The sequence below is a fragment of the Sciurus vulgaris genome (assembly GCF_902686455.1).
Source record: "Sciurus vulgaris genome assembly, chromosome: 17".
Lineage (NCBI taxonomy): Eukaryota > Metazoa > Chordata > Mammalia > Rodentia > Sciuridae > Sciurus > Sciurus vulgaris.
Genome location: NC_136478.1, coordinates 35,764,586 through 35,788,438, shown reverse-complemented (window position 1 = coordinate 35,788,438; position 23,853 = coordinate 35,764,586). Strand labels below are relative to the sequence as shown.

At 43.6% G+C, this 23,853-nt stretch overlaps 1 protein-coding gene across 3 annotated transcripts in view; it reads right to left on the bottom strand.

The window, feature by feature from the left end:
- Positions 1–23,853, bottom strand: part of ABCC11 (ATP binding cassette subfamily C member 11) — a 63,632-nt gene that overhangs the window by 26,287 nt on the left and 13,492 nt on the right. For 2 of the 3 annotated variants that reach the window (XM_079117606.1, XM_079117605.1), the window contains exons 6-17: positions 21,934–22,107; positions 20,038–20,185; positions 19,763–19,911; positions 17,951–18,058; positions 15,436–15,696; positions 13,384–13,455; positions 8,912–9,036; positions 6,842–6,914; positions 4,514–4,717; positions 2,251–2,385; positions 2,066–2,162; positions 643–732 (exon numbers count right to left, since the gene is read on the bottom strand). In XM_079117606.1, the coding sequence (XP_078973732.1) occupies positions 643–732; positions 2,066–2,162; positions 2,251–2,385; positions 4,514–4,717; positions 6,842–6,914; positions 8,912–9,036; positions 13,384–13,455; positions 15,436–15,696; positions 17,951–18,058; positions 19,763–19,911; positions 20,038–20,185; positions 21,934–22,107 (1,636 nt within the window). The remainder of the gene's footprint in view (positions 1–642; positions 733–2,065; positions 2,163–2,250; positions 2,386–4,513; positions 4,718–6,841; positions 6,915–8,911; positions 9,037–13,383; positions 13,456–15,435; positions 15,697–17,950; positions 18,059–19,762; positions 19,912–20,037; positions 20,186–21,933; positions 22,108–23,853) is intronic. The other variant, XM_079117607.1, reaches the window with a different exon arrangement.

Here is a 23,853-nt window from a genome sequence, read left to right as displayed (position 1 = left end):
ACCTTACACAAAGCTAGGTTCCAAAGTCATTAAAAAGCAAAAAAGTTGCATGGAGTCAAAAGGACTAAAAAATCCTTTAAATTGCTTAAAAAGGAGAGTGCCATATATTAGGATTCTTGTTCACAACATGGTACAATAAGTGTGCATGATGACATACATCATTTAATAAAACGGTAAATGTGAAAATTCTAATTGCCATCTTCCTGCCTTAAGGAACACATTTTAAAGCACACCTACTGAAAACCAAAATAAAAATTCAGCCAGTGTCTCTACATGCAGTGCTTGCTGGTCTTTTCTGTCCTGTTCTGTTTCGTTTCTTTCAGGGCTGCTCCTAATCCATTCAGTTGATTTCCTGACCCACTAGTGAGTCAGGACCCAAAGTTTAGAAAACACTGAAATAACATGTATACTGAAATAATAAGCAGATGTGAAAACATCTCCGCCAGCGTTGACTCTGGTGGTAGAGTTACTACAACTGAGAAGGTTGGATTTGGGCAAGTCAGTTTCCATGAATGGCATGACCCCTCTGTGCCTCTCCACCTCCCATGATCTCACAGGTTCTAGCCCCACCCAGTTTCAGGGACGGTGCTGATCAGGATAAGAGCCCCAGGCCCAGGGTGGACGCTGACAGACAGACCATACCTCCAGCCGCTCTGATGTACTGGAGGTAGACATTCCAACTCAGGGAACCTTCTTCCATCTCTTCCTTCTTTGTGAGCTGCTGTTTTGGCACTGGGTTGGGAGAAGACAAGAAGAAAATAGAAAGCCTCCCAATTAGCTGCTCCCCTTCTGGGGTCAAGAGGGAGTCCTGGCAGAGCCTTCTGCTCCTGGCTGCATCCTTTTCCAGTTTCCTCACCTTCCAGGGAGGGTGAGTGTGGAACTAGAATTTACCTAGGTCCGAACAGCAAGTTTTCCATGGAAAATGTAGCTGAAGATAATCATTGACCTGAGCTCCAGAGTCTGGATAGAGGGTCCTAGAGGGCCCAGCAGGCATTGTGGTGAACACCTGTGATACCAGAGGCTTGGGGGGCTGAGGCAGGAGGATCGAGAGTCCAAAGCCAGCCTCAGCAAAAGTGAGGCACTCAGCAACTCAGTGAGACCCTGTCTCTAAATAAAATACAAAATAGGGCTGGGGATGTGGCTCAGTGGTTGAGTGCCCCTAAGTTCAATCCCTAGTACAAAACAAAACAGAACCCGGAGGGCTTACAGTTCCCACGTGTTTAATGGGTTGAGAGAGCCGGGGCAATGAAGGAAGCAGTGATGTGGGACCAGAAAGTCTGGGTTCCAGATTGTCACCGTGTCACTGTGCAACCTCAGACAAATCACATAACCTGTTTTCCCATCTGAAAAATAGCAAGACTGGATGGTTGCCAGGATGCTCTGCAGCAATACATATTTGAGACAACTTTTCAAAAAAGAGTCATGACACCTGTCTAGGCAGAGCACTTGCCTGGAGCGTGGCCTACAGAGTAGTGCCTGGAAATACCAGTAGGTACTTCTGATAATAACAACAACCACCAGCACGGTGGTGAATGTCTGTTGTGTCTGCCTGACACTCCCCCTTCCACTAATAACAGAACCCCAATAGTTCCTGGGAAGAGGCTCCCTTCCTAAAATTTGAATCTGAGAAAAATTAGAGTAGGGCAGAAAATCTTGCAATGAGCTTTCTCTCAAAAGACTCTGTACTTGTTACTGCTGCTTGGACCCCAAAGATGCTGGTCCTAATTCTTTTCTTTTTATTTTGTGGTCCACACCCTGTCCTGCCAAAAAATTGTTTTACTGTTTATACTAACTAGCCCAAATTTGTTTCTGACCCTGGAGGCTGAAGACTGTTGGCAACAGGAGACTATGATGTGCCATGCACTGTGCTGGGGACTTCTCTAGGCCTGACCACATTTAATCTCTAGTGCAACCCTGCAAAGTAAGTACTATTATCTCCACTTTTGCCAGGGAGGGTTCAGAGAGGTTGCACTGCTTGACTGGGATCACACATCTTTGTAAGCAATAGAACCTCAGAGGATCCCACAGGCATGCAGACATGGTGGAACTTTTCCCACATCATTACCAGCATTCTCACTGAAGGACTCTTCCCTGGTGGTGGCCTGAGCCTGATCTCCTGCTGGCATGTTCTCTGCAGTCTCTGCTGCCTCCTGCAATGTGTCCTGGGAAGAGAGCAGAAGCCTGGTGAAGGAAGAGGTGCTCTGCCCTTCCCTGGGGAGCGAGGGGTGGGCGGGGGGGGGGGGAAATCACCTGCGAGGCATCCTCCCGCATCTTCTGGACAAGTTGGGTGTACCGCCCCCTTTTCTGCATTAACTCGCTGTGCGTTCCATTTTCACAGATCCTCCCATCTTCCAGCAAAATGATCTGGTCGCAAAACTCTAAGTACTGGGCAATCAAAATAAATAAGGTCTTTAGTGAGCATATGTGAGAGTGTTCAACTTCATTACTCATCGGCAAAATGTAAACTTAAATGATAATAAATGTTATTTTGTACCACCAGGTTGGCAAAAACTCACATGTCAGAAGACCCTGCATATTGGTGACAATCCAAAATAAAGAGAACTCTCATATAGTGCTGGGGAGATGGCAGGTTGGCACAGACGCTTTGGAGGCTATATGAGACTATCTAGCAATGTGCGAGGTTTTTTTGGTTTGGTTTGGTTTGGTTTGGGGGGACTGGGGACCAAATCTAGGGCCTCCTGCATGCTAGGCAAACTCTACACCCCAAGTTCTTAGGATTTTTGGAGAATTATGAACTAAAAAATGACTCCTAAAACTCTATCCTAAGATAGAAACTTCTCAAGCCTATTTACAAGGACAGATGTAGAAAGATGTACACCGAAGTATTTTTTTTTTTTTTTGTAAAGGTGAAAAATGAGAAACTAAAGTTCATCTGGGAGAAATAAATTCTACTATGTTCAAATTCTGGAACACTATACCAGTGAGAATTCAATAAAATGACAGATCAACATGGGAGATCTCAGAAACAAAGTTGAGTGAAAAAAATTTACTGGACACAGTTAAATATCAATAATATAATGTTTAAAGTATGCAAAAGGAGCCAGACACGGTGGCTCATGCCTATAACCCCAGTGACCTGAGAGGCTGACACAGGAAGATCTCAAGTTCCAGACCACCTCTAGCAACTTAGTGAGGCCCTAAGCAACTTAAGGAGACCCTGTCTCGAAATAAAAAATAAAAAGGGCTGGGGATGTAGCTCAGTAGTAAAGCACCCTTGGGTTCAATCCCAGTACCAAACACATTAAAATATTTATGTGTGCATGTGTGTGTGTATAAAACTTTGTCATGTTTAGAGATTCCTATATGTATTGTAGAAAGCATGAGGACCACAAGCAGCAAAGGGTAGCAAGAGGAAGGAGAGAGTACAATCTAGGAGGGTAATCATTGTTTTATTGCTTACTCTGGCTGGTAGATACACAGGTTTTCACTGATTTTTTTTCCTAACCCTTTTTTGATCTTAAATATTTCATACCAAAAAGTAAATAAATAGTAAGACAGAAATCAGGGCAAGAGAAGAAGTAAAAAAGGGGAAAAAAAAAAATAAGTCCTTAAGGCCAGTACCATATGTGAAAATCTCCAGGGAAAACTCGTGAGAGGCAGTGCCAGAAACAGACACTGCACTGTGGCAGTTGTCTAAGAGAAAGTCATCTGAGGTGGCTCTTAACCTAAGGATCTGAGACCTGGAGAATTCTTCTGGGAGGAATTTTTTTCATTATTTGAAAAGGAGGAGTTCACTCATAAAGTTTTGAAGATAGAGGAGACCTTAAACTTTGGTTTCAATTTTTACGAGTCACAGAAATCTTTTGCCAATCTATATTCTCTTTGACAACAGCAGAGGAAATCCAAGTTCTTGACGACATTCCCCACATGCTATGTTTTGGGTGTAACTGTCCGTGAAAGGTTCATGTACCAGAAACTTGGTCCCCACTATAATGGCATTGAGTGGTAGTGGGACCTTTAAGAGGTGGGGCCTAGTGGGAAGGGATTAGGTCATGGGGCTCCACACTCATGAATGGATCTACATCTCTCAAGAGACTGGGTTAGTTCACTCCAAACTGGATTAGCTTCTCTCAGAAGGGAGTTTAGGTCTTAAGGGCCTGGATTAGTTATTATGAAAGTGGATTGTTACAAAGTGGGTCAGCCTCCCCTGTGTCTCTTTCTCACGTATGTGCTCCCCTCCTGTGTGTACCCACTTCCCCTTTCTGCTTCTCCACCATGATGTGACACAGCCCATGATGAGGCCCTCACTTGAAGCCAACAAGATGCTACCACCAGAATCATGAACCAAAATAAACCTCTTTTCTTTATAAGTTGTCCAGCCTCAGTTATTTTGTTATAGAAACAAAATGGACTAAGACACCAAATTTGGAGGAGTCTAATCTGAGATGAAGGGACAACTGCTGTGAGGTTGTTGTTGTGTACTCTGAGATGGTAGATCCTAAGGATCTACATTAGCCATCAATCATGGTCAGAGCCCTGGAGGGGTGGTCACCTGCAACTGGTGGGTGACCAGTATGACAGTCTTCCCCCTGAGTGTCTTCCTAATGCATTCTTCAAAGATGCACTTCCCCACACGGGCATCCACTGCAGACAGGGGGTCATCCAGTAGGTAGAGTTGATGGTTGGCATAGACAGCACGGGCCAGGCTGATCCTCTGCTTCTGCCCCCCTGAGAGGTTGAGACCCCTCTCCCCAATCTGCAGACAGGCAGCAAAAAGTACATGTTTAGAGGGCAAAGACAATCAGTTGTGCTCAAATGGGTGGATAAATGTGGCAGATGGAATCCCCCCAGTACAGACCAAGATACACCAACATTCCAGAGTACCTGATGATTTTCAGAATTGTGGCCATCTCTTAATTGGATACAATTTTTCTAAGCCTGTCAATTTCTCGGGAGACATATGTAATGGTTAATTTGAATTGTCAACTTGATTGGATTAAGAGATGCGAATGATTAAGAGGCACCAATGATTAAGAGGCTTCTGGGTGTGTCAATGAGGGCGCGTCTAGGAATGACTGGCATGTGGGATAGTGAACTGAAGTGGAGACCCTCCCTAAGCGTGGGCAGCACCGCCCAATAGAATGGTGGCTTGGATGGAATAAAAGCTGGAAGAACAAGGAAGCAGCAGCAGATGCAAGCTCAGCTCTTCTTGAACAGGTTCTTGATGGCTGCTTGAATTGTCTGGTGATACTGGACTCTCACTTCTTTACTCTTCCAAAGCAAACTCTGCCAGTGATTCTCCAGGGAGTTTCCAGAAGCTTTTGGTCTCTCACTAGGTTAGCACTATTGATCCCTCTTTTTCTGGGGCTTCTGCCTCTTGGACAGCTACTGGTTCTTAACAGCTCTCCAGCTTACAGATGGTCATTGTGGACTCTCTAGCTTCTGGTTGTGTAAGCCAACCTAATAAATCCCCTTTTTATATTCATACTTCCTGTTGATTCTGTTCCTCTAGAGAACCTGACTAATATAGCCTATTAAACTACTAAAAATTTATACAATAAAATAAATCACTCATTCCCAAGAAGCAGTACTATCTTACATCTCATTTAAGTTTCAGACCTCTATTGACTGCACCTGTCTCCTTGTGGGACAGTCAACCTGGGTTAGGGGTGTCATCTGAGACTATCTGCACTGTTTGTAACCATTGACAGTTGTAGTGGCTTGGGGGTGGGCTTTGCTGTTGCTGTCATGGGAAGGGCCACCTCCCATGCACCTGCTCTGTTAGGAATCCAGGGTGGAAACTGAGCCACGTGTTTGTGTCCCCTTGAGGATTAACACTGCAGGCAGCTGACAGCTGGTCCATCCCTCAGCCGGGCTCTGTAAACTATGTCAGAGGCTATGTTCTACTCTCTGTCTACTATGAACTCTGTAGGTGTCTAGAGAGAAGCTAAGTTCAAAAGGTGGGAACTCAGCCTCTTATCACTGCTCTGTAGCTGGGTCACCATCCTGTGACCGTGGACAAGCAACTTCACCTTACTGAGGCCAAGTTCCCCATTTATTCAACCAATCCTTATTAAATAGCTACGACTGTGCTCTTAGAGTAATAGTTAACACCTGTTCTCTGCCCAACACTATTCAAAGTAGTTCGATGAATTAATTCATTTAAACTTGAAAGTAATTCAATAAGCTCAGTCATCTTATTTAAGCCACTTTACAGATGAGACCTGTTCTACCCAGAGAAGGAACAACCTTAAACAAGAGCATTAAGCTCTCTATCTGCAAGGATTTATAGTCCCATCTTTGAAAGGATAACAAAAGGACTGTCCTCCTAGCGCTCATATGAGGCTCACCCAAGACACTGCAAATTGCTGGTACCACACTTTGCATATAGCAAGTGCTTAACAGATCAAGCTCTTCCTGGATGACAGTAAAACCAAGATAACAAGACCACTTTTATCATGAGGGGAGGGGTCTTACCTGTATTAAAAGTAGCTGTAAATAGTGAAATACCAGAAAAATGTTAGTCAGAAATTAGCTTGCCTCTGGCCAATGTTCCCACTAGCAGAGGAAGTGCTGATGGATTGGGGTGAGGACAGAGCAAGGACGCTTGGGAAAAAGGCGACCTCTCGTCTTTACAGGGTCTTTGTTCTTGTTCCAGGAAGAGCTGGAGATCAGCTCTCCACTCCGTGGACAGGGTAGCCTCTTTGGTTTCCAGCTCCCACTATAAAATGAGCCCCACCTTCCCCCAGGGGAGACTTTGTTAGTGACCTTGAAATAGTGGCTGCAGGCAAAGCTTAAACTGTTTTGGAAAAGGAGAGTTGGTGTCCTTCCTCTACCTGTCCAATGAGGCAGCCTGAATGGGAGAGCACCTCCTGCTCACCTCTGTCACGTCTCCAAAGGGCAGTGTTTCCAGGTCCTGATTCAGGCAGCAGCAATGGAGCACTTGGAGGTACCTGCCAAGGACAGGTAACTGAAGGTACAAGTGGCCAGACCTCAGACCACCTGAAGTTTTAAAGGGGAAGGTCTTAAATTCCAAGCTAAGAAATTTGAACTTGGTCTTGGAGGCCTTTATCTTCTTTCTTTCTTTCTTTCTTTCTTTCTTTCTTTCTTTCTTTCTTTCTTTCTTTCTTTCTTTCTTTCTTTTCTTTCTTTCTTTCTTTCTTTTTTGGTACTGGGGATTGAACTCAGGAGCAATTGACCACTGAAACACATCCCCAGCCCTATTTTGTATTTTATTTAGAGACAGGGTCTCATTGAATTGCTTAGCACCTTGCTTTTGCTGAGGTTGACTTTGAACTTATGACACTCCTGCCTCATCCTCCTGAGTTGCTGGGATTACAGGTGTGTGTCCCCCCTCCCCCGCACCCAGCCCTTTTTAATTTCTCTTAAACTAATGCATGCACTTGGCAAATATTTGAACAGAAAAAGTAGTAAAAAGCAAGTCTCCCTCTTTTAGTTGTGTTTCTCAGAAGCAGTCACTGTTACAGTGTCTTATATATTTATTCAGAAGTTGTTCATATCTGAATATAGAGATTTTTTATAGAGATTTATATTGTTTTAATGGCACCATAGTATTCCATTATAAGACTATGCCATGCATTATTTAGCCAGTTCTCTAGTGATGGACTTTTGGATGGTTTTTAGTCTTTTGCTCCTATGAACAATGCAGTATGAACCTTCTTTTGTGTGGGTCTTTGTGTTCATGGATGGAAATATCCACCCATTAGATACCTAGCAATAGATTTGCTGAGTCAAACACTTGGTGTACTTTTATTTATGACAGACATTTCAAAACTGCTCTGTGAGTTGTATTAGTCTTAAAGCAGAGCAATGGCAAAATGAGACCTGTGTTTTAGCATGATTGCCTGGGACAGAGAGGGGGACTAGAGACAGAGGCCTTGTTCTCTAACAAGAGAACACAGACTGAAGAAGAGATCGCAGAAGAGATGGAGAAGAGAGAGTGCAAGAGATGTTTAGGAGACAGACTTATCCAGGGCTGGTGACCAATCAGTATGGAAGGCATCAGAGGAGGAGGCCTCAGGCTGGGTCAAGGGCAAAGTTTGGGTGATTCCCCTAAACTGAATAGGACAGCTGGGGAAGAGAAGTGAGGGGAGCTGGGGAAACAAGGTGAGCAACAGCTGGTATTGCCCATGATGTTGAAGTGCTTGTTATGATTTAGATATGAGGTGTCAGATGGAAGTGGCCAGTTTAGACACCTACATGTACATGTCTCTCGCTGATGTTACCCGGGACAGAATGCAAATCAAGCAAACAGTCACAGGACATCAGAGTCCACCAGAGTTGGAAGCATAGCTGCAGCATTCAGGGCAGTTTTCCCGGATCCTCCACTGACTAGGTGTCACTCTAAAATTCCAAGTACTTGTCTCTAGCAAGTCAACCTCAGGGTTCCGAGGGAGGGAGAGGCCACAAAGGGGACACTGATGGGAGCTGGGAGGGTCTCAGGCCATGAATCTGAACTCATTTCCTCTTCATTGCATAATCTCATAATCTCCCTTTGTTTTCCTTTCAACATAGGACCAAGGGTTTAATTAATGCAAAAGAATTGGTCACATTTCTGGAGCCACAAGGTGTACTGACCATTTTGAGTCAAAACAGAGTAATAAGTTTCTGCAAGAATCTGGGTTCAGATCCTGGCTCTATCCTATCCTATCTCCTGTGTGACCTGGAGTGAACGGTTGAATATCTTGAGGCCTCAGCTGACTCCTCTGCACATGATCATAATATTTCTTTCAAACTGAGCAGGAAATATAGTAATATAGTACACACATGCGTGCGCACGCGCGCACACACACACACACACACACACATAGAGAGAAATGCTGATACGTGAACATACAAGTGTTGGCAGTTGTCAAATCACCATCACCAGCTGGAGGCCCCATCCCCAAACCAGCCACGCATCCCCTCCCTACCCCTTCCAGAAGCTCACCTGGCCTTGTCATACTGGCCTCCCATGAGGATGTTCTCCCTGATGCTGCCCCCGATGATCCAGGGCTGCTGGGGAACATAGGCCAAGCTTCCACACACCCCAACTGTGCCCTCAAGCAAATGCATCTGCAGCAGAGTAAGTCCAGGCTCAGGACCAAGGCAGGACAGGGTTTGGACCCTACCTGGTTTGCAGCCCCAGTGCTCTCTGGGACCCTGGAGACTTTCCTATGTAAAAAGGACTTCTAACGTGGCCCTGCCAGGCCCACCAGTGAATCTGAGGGGAACAGCTATGGGAACATGTGCAAGCACTTGGAGCCACACCAGGCCAGTTCCACTCTGACGGCAAGGTCTGCATGGAAGATATCTCACACCTTGTCCTCTTATTTCTCCAGTCCCATATTCCCCAGCAACCAGTTCTTCCACAGTTCTCATGGTGGAGCCTCAATGTCTCAAGTTGTCTCTGACCATGCCTGTATATTATGGAATTATTATTGTTTGGCATGATAGTGTTATTGTGATCAGACAGAAAAGAATTTTACTTTTGGACATCAAGCATTTAGTAGAGAAAGTGCCATAGCTCCATGATCTTTGGGCTACAAAGACCTCAAAAATGACCACAGGCAAAGAAACTGGGGGCTCACATCTCAAGGACAGGGACAGTCAGTAGGTGTGGAGATTCCACTGCTGGAGAAGGGAAAGGGGAAGTACGGGGGAATGAGATGGAGTAAATTATGTTTTGTGCTTATATGAATATGTCATAATAAACTCCACTGTTATGCATAATTATAATGCACTAATAAAAACAGGTTTTAAAAAATATTGTCAATCAATCTAACCAAAGAGGTAAAAGATCTCTACAATGAAAACTACAGAACATTAAAGAAAGAAATTGAAGAAAACCTTAGAAGATGAAAAGATCTCCCGTGTTCTTGGACAGGCAGAATTAATATTGTCAAAATGGCCATACTTCCAAAGACGCTATACAGATTTAACACAATTCCAATTAAAATCCCAATGATATGTCTCATAGAAATAGAGAAAGCAATCATGAAATTCATCTGGAAGAATGAAAGACCCAGAATAGTCAAAGCAATCCTGGGCAGGAAGAGTGATGCAGGAGCTATCACAATACCACACTTTAAATTCTACTGTATAATAAGTGATGAATCTTCAGAAAGAGAAATTAGGAAAACTACCCCATTCACAGTAGCATCAAAAAAAAATAAAATACTTGGGACTCAATCTCACAAAAGAGGTGAAAGACCTCTACAATGAGAACTACAGAACACTAAAGAAAGAAATTAAAGAAAATCTTAGAAGATGGAAAGATCTCCCATGTTCTTGGATAGGCAGAATTAATATTGTCAAAATGGCCATACTACCAAAAGTGCTATACAGATTCAGTGCAATTCCAATTAAAATCCCAATGATGTACCTTACAGAAATAGAGCAAGCAATTATGAAATTTATCTAGAAGAATAAGAAACCCAGAATAGCTAAAGCAATCCTCAATAGAAAGAGCGAAGCAGGGGGTATCACAATACCAGATCTTCAACTCTACTACAAAGCAATAGTAACAAAAACGACATGGTATTGGTACCAAAATAGACAGGTAGATCAATGGTACAGAATAGAGGACATGGACACAAACCCAAATAAATACAATTTTCTCATACTAGACAAAGGTGCCAAAAAAATATGCAATGGAAAAAAGATAGCCTCTTCAACAAATGGTGCTGGGAAAACTGGAAAACCATATGCAACAGAATGAAATTAAACCCCTATCTCTCACCCTGCACAAAACTCAACTCAAAATGGATCAAGGACCTCGGAATCAGACCAGAGACCTTGCATCTTATAGAAGAAAAAGTAGGTCCAAACCTTCACCTTGTTGGCTTAGGATCAGACTTCCTTAACAGGACTCCCATAGCACAAGAAATAAAAGCAAGAATCAATAACTGGGATAGATTCAAACTAAAAAGCTTTCTCTCAGCAAACTATCAGTAATGTGAAGAGAGAGCCTACAGAGTGGGAGAATATCTTTGCCACTCATACTTCAGATAGAGCACTAATTTCCAGAATCTATAAAGAACTCAAAAAACTCTACACCAAAAATACAAATAATCCAATCAACAAATGGGCTAAGGAAATGAACAGACACTTCACAGAAGAAGATGTACAAGCAATCAACAGATATATGAAAAAATGTTCAACATCTCTAGTAATAAGAGAAATGCAAATCAAAACTACACTAAGATTCCATCTCACCCCAATTAGAATGGTGATTATCAAGAACACAAGCAACAATAGGTGTTGGTGAGGATGTGGGGAAAAAGGTACACTCATACATTGCTGGTGGGGTTGCAAATTAGTGCAGTCACTCTGGAAAGCAGTATGGCGATTCCTCAGAAAGCTTGGAATGGAACCACCATTTGACCCAGCTATCCCACTCCATGGCCTATACCCAAAGGACTTAAAATCAGCATACTACAGAGATACAGCCACATCAATGTTCATAGCTGCTCAATTCACCATAGCCAGATTGTGGAACCAACCTAGATGCCCTTCAGTTGATGAATGGATAAAGAAACTGTGGCATATATATACAATGGAATATTACTCTGCCATGAAGAATGATAAAATTATGGCATTTGCAGGCAAATGGATGAAATTGGAGAATATCATGCTAAGTGAGATAAGCCAATCTTAAAAAACTAAAGGATGAATGATCTCGCTGATAAGCGGATGAGGACATATAATGGGGGGTAGGAGCGGTTAGCGTTAGGGTTAGGGTTAGGTTTAGGGTTAGGGATAAGGAGGGTGGTAAGAATGGAGGAAGGAAGGACTATATAGAGGGAAAAGAGGGGTAAGGGGTGGGAGGGGTGGGGGGAAAGGGAAAAAAATAACAGAATGAATCAAACAACATTGCCCTATGTAAATTTATAATTTTTAATTAAAAAAAAAACTAGAACTGCAAAAAAAATAAAAAATAAAAAATAAAAAAAAATAAATTCTACTGTATAGCAATAGTAACAAAAATGGCATCGTATTGGCACCAAAATAGACAGGTAGATCAAAGGTACAGGATAGAAGACACAGAGATATACCCACATAAGTACAGTTATCTCATACTAGACAAAGGTGCCAAAAACTTACAATGGAGAAAAAATAGCCTCTTCAACAAATGGTGCTGACAAAACTGGAAACCCATAAGCAGTAAAATGAAATTAAAACCCTATCTCTTGCCCTGTACAAAACTCAACTCAAAATGGATCAGGACCTAGGAATTAGGCCCAAGACTCTTCACAAAATAGAAGAAAAAGTAGGCCCAAATCGTCATCACCTTGGTTTAGGACCAGACTTCCTTAACAAGACCCCCATAGCACAAGAAATAAAAGCAAGAATCAATAAATGGGATAGATTCAAACTAAAAAAAAATTTCTCAGCACAGAAAGCAATCAATAATGTGAAAAGAGAGTCTACAAAGTAGGAGAAAATCTTTTCCACACACACTTCAGACAGAGCACTAATCTCCAAAGTTTGTAAAGAACTTTAAAAACTTTACACCAAAAATACAAAAACCCAATCAATAAATGGGCGAAGGTACTGGGCAGACACTTCACAGAAGAAGATATACAGGTGATTAACAAATATATGAAAAAGTGCTCATCATCCCTAATAATTAGAGAAATGCAAATTAAAACCGCCCTAAGATTTCATCTAACTCCAATTAGAATGGCTATTATCAAGAACACAAGCAATAATAAGTGTTGGCATGGATGTGGGGAAAAAGACACACTCATACATTGCTGGTGGAGTTGCAAATTGGTACAGCCACTCTGGAAAGCAATATGGAGATTCCTCAGAAAACTTGGAATGAACTCACCATTTGACCCAGCTATCCCACTCCTTGGTCTATACCCAAAGGACTTAAATTCAGCATACTACAGTGATGCAGCCATATCAATGTTCATAGCAGCTCAATTCACAGTAGCTAGATTGTGGAACCAACCTAGATGCCCTTTGATTAGTGAGTGGATAAAGAAACTGTGGTATATGTACACAATGGAATATTACTCAGCCATAGAGAAGAATAAAATTATGGCATTTGCTGGTAAATGGATGAAGCTGAAAAATATCATGCTAAGTGAAATAGGCCAAGTCCCAAAAACCAAAGGCTGAATGTTTTCTCTGATAAGTGGATGATGATATATATTGAGGGGCAGTGGCAGTCGGGGGAGAGAAGAATGAAGAAACTTTGAAAGGTGTAGAGGAAAAAGGGGTGGGAGGGGTGGGGGACAGAAAGATAGTAGAATGAGACAGTACGCACAAATGGGGCGATTTACTAAAAAAATCTCACTTGCTCAGAACCCTTCCAGGAAGAAAGTGTCAGTAAGCCTTGTTGGGGACACTCAGGGGTGGGAGCAGGGGACTGCCTGTGGGAGGATATATATGTGGCCACAAGTCACTTACCTCACCCAGGACAGCTGACAGCAGGCTGCTCTTGCCACTCCCGGTGTTGCCGCAGACCCCTAACATCATCCCCTGCAAAGCCAAGGGAGACAGGTAAGTCCGGTGGCACAACCCTGCCACTGGCTCAGGCAGGGTGGATTGAACACAGAATGATAAACAGGAAACAAAATAACACAGGCACTCCCAAACCCGCAGACAAGACAGCTCAGGTGGGGCTTCGAGTTCAGTCTATGAGGGCTGAATGGGCAGCGGGAGGAATCCGTGAGTGGCAGAGGAATTAAGAAGCCTGAATTCCAGACTGGCATCTACTCTACTCTACTCTGATCCTGGGAAAGCCACTTGGCCTCCAGTTTCTTCTTCTGTAAAGTGGAGCTAAAGAAGAGAGTCTCACAGAACTCACACATATATCCATTCATTCATTCATCTATTCACCAAATATTCACTTGAGTTTCTTCTTTTACTAAGTAAAGAAATTTTCTGTGATGTTAATTCTAGTAGATGTGGGGAGAGAGAACAATCAATCAATCGATTGATAAAATCAGAGGTAATAAATGATACAAGTTGAAGGAAAATCAGCTCCTATGACACAGCGTTCCTTGGAAGCTAAGGCAGTTTTAGTCAGATAGGGAAGCCTTCTTGAGAGCAGGTATTGTTGCAGCTTAGACCTGAATGACAAGAACCAGAAACAGAAAGATTTGGAGCAAGAGTGTTCCAGGTTGTGGGCACAGGAAGTGCAAAGGTCCTGAGGCTGGGGTGAGGCTTGCTTCCAAAGAGCCGAGAAAAGGTTGGTGGAGTTGGGAAGGAGGAAGTGAATAGAGTTCAAAGGCAGTTTTTGGAGGAAACCTGAGCTCCCATAGCAAAGGCAGTGGAAAGTTGCTGAATTTAAGCAGGAGAGTAGCTTGAATTGGTTTACAGTTTAGAAAGATCCTTCTATCTGCTGCATGGTAAGACATCATAAAAGGGCAAACAAAAGCAGGGAGGCTGATAAGGAGGTTCTGAAAATACCCTGGTGATGGCTGGGGACAGGGCAGTGGAGGGGGCTGTGGTGAGAGGTAGCTGGTTTCTAGAGAGATGTCCAAGCAGAACTGACAGGGTTGCTGATTGATGGGGTTGGTAGGAGGGAAACAAAGGAATCAAGTTTGACTCCCAAGACATCAGCCACTGGAAGAATGGTAGTGTCATCTCCTGAGAGGAGGAAGATGTGGGGAACTGATCAGAAAGGTGAAAGTCAAGACCCTGTTTCACTTGAAATGTTAGCTTGATATTTCAGAGAAAGGTTAAATATGCAGTTGAGGCTGGAGCCGAGGGGACACTGCCAAGCTAGTGATAGCAGCACAGAGATGGAATTTAAAGACAATCTCCAAGGGAGAAAGCCTAAGTAGATAGACTGTAGATATTAATAACTATTACTATGAGTAATATCAATTTTAGATTTTATACTTCCCACAAGATATAGATCAATAATTACATCTATTTTATATCTATTATTAGATATTACCATAATATCTAATATAATAGAGAAGAGGACCAGAGGTGAAAACAGGAAGAACAGGAAGCTTGCTCTTGATAACAGTAGGCAGAGAAGGAGCTAGATAAGGTGAGGTCACAGAAAAACCAAATTAAACCATATGGGATAGAACTTGGCTTATACTAAGAATTTTATAAATGTCAATTTATTCTTCCCTTTTCCTTTCTGTGTCTTTTATTCCCCCAAGGACAAGCATACAGTGCTTCTGTATTATTCTAGATCTTGCTTATTCTTCCCCCAAATTTAGAAGATTGATTAATTCGCACTGAAGTGTGAAAGACTTCCTATATTGGTCCTGCATAAAAAAATCTGCATTTGGGGTTGGGGGGTGCTGTGAATGGAATGTGCTAGGGATTGAGCCCTAGCTTATATACCACCACTGAATTACACCTCAAACAAATTTTGTATTTTAAAGGGAGATCTTAGAGAAGGCAGGTTTCAATCAGGGAACTACTTGGCCAAGCTCCCAGCCTTGGGCTGCAAGTCTGGCAGCAGGTTGGCCTGCATGACTTGGACAAGGCTACCTTGGACACCACCAGGCTTATCTTGTGCAACTCTGGGCCAAAGAGCTCCCCTTTGTCCTCTGGCCTGAGGGCATCTAAATGTGGCTGAGCCCTGGTCACCCTCTCAGCAACGTGTCCGTTCCTCTCCAGCTCCAATGCCCCATTGACAGCTCCAGGGCAGATCTGTCGCCATGACAAGGTGGCTTCCTCCAAAACCAGGGCTCTGCTGGGGTCTTGCAATGCCTGGACATATGAGACGGGGCTCTCTTGGAGGAAAAACTTCTGTAAAGACAAAGAGAAAGGGAGAGAGGGAGGAAGGGAGGGAGGGAGAGAGGGAGAGTTCAGTTCTTTAGTTCAATAGGAAAGCATGGCCAGTTTTTCTGACCTGCCAGCTGATATGGTTTAGTGAACTTCTAATAAGCACTGAAAGTTAGAAGTATCACCACCAACCAGGAGAAAGTGAGTCTCTGTTGGTGACAATTCTAAACCACCAGGCCAAACCCCCACATTTGTATACCACCTGTGTATTTGCATACCATTAACTAAGGCCTAACTTATTCCAAGGGTTACTAGCCATTGTCTTGTGGGATTGATGTACATTTTTCTAATTAAACTTCATGTATAACTATTGAAAATAAAACTGACTTCTCTCTGTCTCCAACTCCCCATCTGTAAAACACTAGGGCTGAGCTACATAAATTCTAGCATTTAAAAAAGGTGTCTGGGAGTATGAGTCAACTGAAGCCAAGTTACATTCATGTATCTCTACCTGAATATTGGCCTAGACGGAGATCTAGAAGGATACTTACTGACATTTGGGATGCCCTTACTCTCCCTTCTGAGTCCAGATTATAGATTCTTCATGTCTGCCCACCCCATGGGTGAAAACAGGCAAAAAGGAGAGGACAGAGGGACAACCTTCATGGGGAGGAAGGAACAGGGGTCCTGACGAAGTTTCTGAGGAGCTCTTGGGGCTGTTGACAAGTACAGGGCTGTCTTTGTGTTACTCAGACAAGCCAAGTTCATCCAACCACAGGACTTTTGCACTTTCTCTTCCCTCTGCCTAGTCATCATGACTCAGCTCAAAATAACCTTGGGAGAGGAGACTTCCCCAACCAGGTTATCCACAATTCCCTTCGAGTCTCTCTAAAATACTCTATATAACATCACGTTTTTATCGTCCTCCTGTGGGGATGCAGATCAAGGTGTTTAATTGTCTCGTGGTTGTGGTATGCCTGCACTGGGATCCCCCTGTGCAGAGGTATGAGTTAACATTGCCCAGTTGCTATGGCGACACCAGCCTGAAAACACTCTATGCAAAAGCTCAGAGTTGTCAGTCTTAACCTTGAAACCGAGACACTAGCTCCCAAGGATAGAGGATTCTGAGCATAGCAAGATAACCATAATGTCTTGTCAGCATTGTGACCTTTGAGCCTGCTTGCTTTGCAGAAACTTTCCCATGAATAACCTTTTGATAATAAAACCTACATAATAAACACACGGAGCCAGCTCTGGATCACTGTTCTCTCAGAGATCAATTTCCCACCTGATCCCACTTTTCTCTCTAAATGTTTGTGTGTCTTCCTTAATCTCCTTCACCAGCTTCCTGAATTAATGACTGCACAGGTCATATCTCTTCTGGTGATCTGATATAATCCTCTTTGATCATTAATTTACTTGTTAATTATCTGTTTCCAATACCAGATTGGAAACCCTGAAAGGAAGGATACTATTGGTCATATTTAATGTAGTATTCTCAAGTGCCTGGCATGTGGTAAGTGCTCAATAAATATTTATTGAATGAATGAATGAATGGATGAATGGATAGAAGAATTGATGGGTGGATGGGTAGATGGATACAGGCCCGGAACTCAAATGCCTGTTGGAGCGAGACCAGTTTTATAAATAAGTGAAGTGGACCATTTCTAAGATGACAAACGGTAAGTAAAATGCAGCCCTGATGTTAGCAGGTCAATAGGGCATGGTGGAGTCTGCAGCAAATGCATCCAAACACCCCATCTAATCAGGAATCTAGCAGCTCAGCTCAGCTCCAGCTGCTTCTGACCACAGGAGAATATGATCCAGTGCTGTCAGATCTGCAGATTAATCAAGAGAATTCAGAAATCTGGTTTTTCATATAAATTTTCCAGATTTTTAAAGGTAAGCAACAGATACAAGTTTGGCTTCCAGTTTTGTGTGTGTGTGTGTATGGTTTTTTTGTTTGTTTGTTTGTTTTTGTTGTTTTGTTTTTGGTTTTCAAGTAAGGCTACCAGGATAATCCTATGTAAATCTAGATCAGGTCTGCAGACCACCTGTCTGAAACCTGGCTTGGATTCACTATCCTAAGATCTCCTTGGGGACGGGGACCTGTCCTGATTCATCTGTTGCCCCAGCCTGAGCACGGGAGGTCATTGAGATAGCCAATGCCTCTCTCCTCCACCTTGGCCAGGGACACAGTCAGGAGGAGCATCGCAGGGGATGAAGGCAAATAGGCTCTGGAGCAGAGCGCCAGGCAGCCAGTCTTTTCTCCACTCACCTTGAACCTCTCCGCTGCAGACTTGGAATTCCTGAGGGCTTTAACCGCAAAGGGCACAAAGAACACTGCCAGGCGCAGGGGATTTAGGGTGGCCACTGCGGTGAAGGCCTGGATGAGAGGGGGAGGAGGCGGCACAGGTCTCAGTCCTTCCTGCTTCCTTCCTTCCCTGGGGCTCCCTTCCCGGAGTCTCAAGTCACAGAGCCACCCTGCAGCTTCTACCAAGCTGGTATTTGGGAGAGACTGAGAAAGGGGAGGAAGGAGCACTTGTCTTGGAGTCTTATAATTAGAAGGCCTCCTTCCTGTTGCAGCTTAGTCATTGGGTAATTCTGTAACCCTAGGCAGGTGCTCATTGTCCCTATTGGCATAGTGACAAGAATCACCAAAGTCAGTACAAGAATAAGGTTTGGGAAACCCTGAGAAAATCCATTGGAGAGAACTTTACTGTCCATGTAGCTTGGTATTATCACCATGATCAAGATCCTCTTTCTTCTTCGCCTTAAATGCTTGTTATAGTTTGGATGTGAGGTGTCCTCCAAAAGCTCACACGCGAGATAATGCAAGAACGTTCAGAGGAGAAAGTATTGGGTTGTAAAAGTCTTAACCCAATCAGTGAATTAATCCTCTGATAGGGATTAACTGAGTGGGTACTGAAGTGGTAGGAGGTGGGAACTGGGGTGTGGCTTTGGGTATATATTTTGTAGCTGAAGAGTGGAGACTCTCTCTCTGCTTCCTGATCGTAATGTGAGCTGCTTCCCTCTGTCACACTCTCCCACCATGATGCTCAGCCTCACCTCAAACCCTGAGGAATGGAACTGGCCTTCTATGGACTAAGACCTCTGAAACCTGAGCCCTCAAATAAACTTTTCCTCCTCTACAATTGTTCTGGCCAGATCTTTCAGTCACAGCAGTGAAACAGCTGACTGAAGTATTGCTTGCTTCCTCTTTAACTTCCCAAATCTCCTTACCCTTCAAGCCTACGGCAAGCCCCACTCTGATACAGCAAACCACCACAGGATCATAGCTCCCTGAGTATGACCTCTGAGGTGCTGAAGGACCTTCTAATCTAAGCCCATCGCCACCCCTTTCGTCTTCAATTTAAATCCAAAGATAAACTTGAGTGGTGCTGAGTGCCTTGGTCTGCTCCTACCTTGGTTTGAGTGCAGTCCACCTAAAGCCCTCCTAAATGTTTTTCTTCCAAAACCCCAACCAACCTTCACACTCAGACTTCTCAGGGGTGGTTCTCTGGTGCCAAGCAGAGGTGACGGCTGCCTGGAGCACACAGCTTGGCCACAGACCCCCAAAAACTCCCCTTCACACTTCAGGTGCAAGCTCCTGGCCTCCCTGACTGGATTTCCCCCTCTCCAAGAGTGGCACCCTGTCCTATTCTCTACAAGGAATTGGATTCTTTATCCTAAAAGGCAGCTGCTGCTTCTTGGGGCCAGGGTCCGGCCACAAAGGGAAAGACTGAAAAAGCTACACCTTTCCATTCAAAGTGCAGTTCCAGGGCCCTTATTTTGGGATCAAACTCCTCCGATTCTGTGAGAATGGTCAAGAGTTTTAACTACGCATGTACCTCTCAGCAGCCCCAGAGGATTCTGCCATCCCTCCCTCCCACCGCTGCTCTGCAAGGGATGTCACTTTCTCAGATGGGCTGAGGAGGAAGAAAGCTTGCATCATCTGGAAAACCAAAATCAGTATCCATTTGCAAAGCTTTCCGTCTTTGAGGAGCATGGGCTGGGAAGGACACATGTGAAAACTCCCCATCATTATTGGATGCGGGGTGGGGTGGGGACAGAGCACCAAGACACTTACTAATGAAGCTGTGAGTTTCAATTCTAAGAAAGTGTGAGCAAGAAACATGGCGACTATGGCCACTGTCGGGGTGATGAACAAGGTGGCAGTAGTCAGGCTCTGGACAAGCCCACTCTTCTCCAAGAGTTTCCTCTCCTTCCTTCTTAGGTCTGGGAGATTAAGAGAAAAGAAATACACCAAAAGTTAGTACAAACATGAAAGAATCCCTCAAAGGTGATGGGCTTGCAACACCATGGTGTCACCAGGCTCTGAGCAGAAAACCAGACTCTGCATACCTTTAATCATTTCTGCAAATGGTCTCTCCCACGTGTACATTTTAATCAATTTAATGTGAGTGAGAACCTCACTGGTCACACGGATGCGCTGGTCACTGACCTCAGATGTGTGATTGTGTATCTTCACGACCGTTCTGGTCAGGAATACCTGAGTCAGGGTGCAGTAACTGTGTTAATGCACAATAGTGACTTTTGACAAGGACAGGGTGTAATGTACAAAGCTGCTCCCCCTGACCTTTCCGGTGCAGTCATTTTCCCCGCCTCCCAACCACTTGTTAATCTGTGAACATCCTAGCTAGCTATTGGTTCATCAGTCAGCTTGCAAGTGTCCTTCTCCTATATTGGTCCCTTGTTAGCCCAGCGGAATTCAATTGCTTTACTGTAGCTACCCCGCCATCTTTTCTCATCCTTCTGTCTCTCCTCCTCACTTTATCCTCCTGGCTTTCACACTCTCTCTAGCACGCGCGTCCTTTCTCTTTTCCTCTCATTTTCTCTCTTACCCTGCAGGGAGACTGTTTGCTTAATAAACTCCCTTATGTGATTTCCTGTATCCAGTGTGGTTTCCGTGGGATTCCCTACACAGGGGAGTTCAATCGGCATTAGTAGAGTAACTAGGAATACACTTACCCCTTCTTACTATCCTTGGGGAATTAGTTCTAGGACTCTCCTCCACCCCAGGACACCAAAACCCACAGATGCTTAAGTCCGTTATATAAAATGAGGTCATATTTGCAGATAACCTATGCACATCCTCCAGTATACTTTAAATTTTCTTTAGATTCCTTAGAATACTTCATGCAAAGTAAAGGTTATGTAAATGGTCATTATCCAATACGGTTTAGGAAATTATTACAAGAAAAAAGTCTGTACATGCTCAGTACAGGAGCAGTTTTTTCCCCAAACATTTTCTATCCATGGTTCATTGATTCCTGGGATGCAGAACCTGCAGATAAAGAGGGTCAACTGTATTTTCAAAGGCAAATTCCAGCTGGGCACAGTGGCACATGCCTATAATCCCAGAGACTCAGGAGGCTGCGGCAGGAGAATCGGGAGTTCAAAACCAGCCTCAGCAACTTAGCAAGGCCCTAAGTAACTTAGTGAGACCCTGTCTCAAAATAAAAAATTTTTAAAAAGACTGGGAATGTAGCTCAGTGATTAAGCATCCCTGGGTTCAATCCCAAATACAAAAGAAAAAAGAAAAAGAAAAAAAAGTAAACTGTAAAAACTGTAAACTCTAGATGTGAACTGAGTACAGGTTTAATCCTGTACTGAGTGAATCCATTATGGCTCTTAGTTGCTGGTCCCTGTTAAAGGTTTTCCAACAGATACCTCAAGTCTTAGGGCAACCCGAAGGCCTTTCTTTCCTGGGCTCCAAGCCAGGCTGCAGCTAGCTGAACAGAAATACAGCTCTTTTTCTTCCTGAAACCTGAAGCCCCTAACAATGCAATCCCTTTGGAGGACAGTAACTGTACTGAGGGAGGAAAACATCCAATTTCAACCATTCAGAGTCACTTCTGCTTTGTCCAATTTTATTTCACCTGAATCTTGGCAGCACATTTCCTTTCTTCCCCCCATTTACTGTGCCATCTACATTTTTTTTAAACCAGGTAGAAGGAATAAGAATCTTTCACAGAGGTCATCTATCAAGGAAAGTCTGTGAAGCACATAATCCCTCGTGGAAGCCTAAGCGGTAGACCCCGCCCATCACATTCACATCTTATTTATTAACCAAGCATGGTGGCCGGAGGACAGTGGGCAGTAAGACTTGCAGCTGAATCTTGACCACAATGGAATGAACAAGAAGCAACACTCCCCCTCAGCGGGATCCTAGATTCCAGAGCCCTGGGAGTTCTAGGGGATGCCCAACATGAAGTGGGGGGCAAAGAAGGATGTTACCTCCAATGGGAAAACCAGGAGATAGCAAAGCATGGCAATGAGCACAGAGGGTCCAAGAATAAGGTAGGTGGCGATGCTGCAGGCCATCAGCAAGGAACAGGTGAGCAGTAACATGGGGCCATAGTACACCCCTTCAAACAGGTAGTGTAGGTCGCTGGTGAAGAAGCAGATGACCTGTAAGACAGCAAGCCCAGGGCACAGGTATCACCTCTTCAGTACCCAGACAAGATGGTCGGTGGTCTCTCCATGCTCTTCTAACAGGAAGGCTTTGGGGCAGAGAAAGAGCAGACAAAGACTTCCCAGGTTCACAGCTCTCCTCTGACTGGCTATGTGACCCCCGATGAGGTACTTGCTCACTCGTGCCTCAGCTTCCCATCTGCAAAGCCAAAGTCATTATACCTGTTTCTTATGTTTCTCTGGGAATTTCAATGAAATATAAAGTTTCCGTACAGATTGCACTTTTACTGAAGGTATCTTTTACTATTATTATTACTAATAATATCTAGATTTCAGATCATTGTTTATGTTCTACTATTCTGTTTTGTTATATTCATTGTTCTACTAATAATAATATTAACTGAGTCATCGTCTCTTGCTCCTTCTTCATTTTTGCTGTAGATTTTTCTACCCACTGCCCTCTCTCCACACATAAATGTCATGTTTAATTTAATGTCATGTAAAATGTCATAAAAACTTAATGTCATATAAAAACTGGCATTCCAAATCAAGAAATCTTTAAGAAAACAATTTATTCATGTCCTATAGGGTACCAATATGAATTGCTTAAGAAGTGATTTCCTTTAATATCACCTGATCTCCTTCCAGTTCACAGAACATGTCCCAACCTGAGCCTTTAAAAAATAATTAAAGCACATTAGGTGGCATAATAGGTTCTTTGGAGGTAATTTAACTATAACTTCTAAAATTAAAAATTGCGCAGACCATGTGATCTTCATTTCTCTGCTGAGAAACATTGATACAGGCTGGAGAAGCATGCACAAAGATGTTCACACAGCACTGTTTATTCCAGCCAAACCCTGGACACAGCCCACATGTCTTTGGTGGGAAGAGGTCAAAAGGTCACTCCAGCTGGGCTCATATCTGTAATCCCAACAGCTCAGGAGGCTGAGGTAGGAGGATCACCAGCTCAAAGACAGCATCAGCAACTTAGCAAGGAACTAAGCAACTTGGTGAGAACTTGTTTCTAAATAAAATACAAAGGGGCTGGGGATATAGCTCGGTTGGTAGAGTGCTTGTCTTGCATGCACAAGGCCCTGGGTTCAATCCCCAGCCCTGCAAAAAAAAAAAAAAAAAAAATAGGGCTGGGGATGTGATTCAGTGGTTGAGTGCCCCTGAGTTCAATTCCTGATACCCCTCCCCCCCAAAAAAGTCCACCCATAAGCACTGGGAACATTGGGTCCTGGACCTAAACTACCAGAGCTCATGTCCCAGACTTGTCATTCACTTGCTGTGGAACCACAGATAAGGGCTTACACTCCCTGGGCTTCTGCACCTCATCAGTAAAATAAGGCACTTTAACTGAAGGCATCTTTTACTATATACCTACCTCATAATTTCCTTTGAGAACTGAGTGAGATAATGCCCATAAAGCAATTTATTTTGGGACATTGAAAGTACTATAATTATGATTAGGCATTACTGAAAAGGAACGAGGAAGATCTATTGTACTAACATGAGAAGCTAAAACATAATGAGGTTTTCTATCAATAAAAAGAAGTTGCAAGCCCGGTGAGGTAGCTCAAGCCTGTAATCCCAGCATCTCAGGAGGCTGAGGCAGGAGGATTTTGAGTTCAAAGCCAGCCTCAGCAAAAGAGAGGTGCTAAGCAACTCAGTGAGACCCTGTCTCTAAATAAAACACAAAATAGGGCTGGGGATGTGGCTCCATGGTCGAGTACCCCC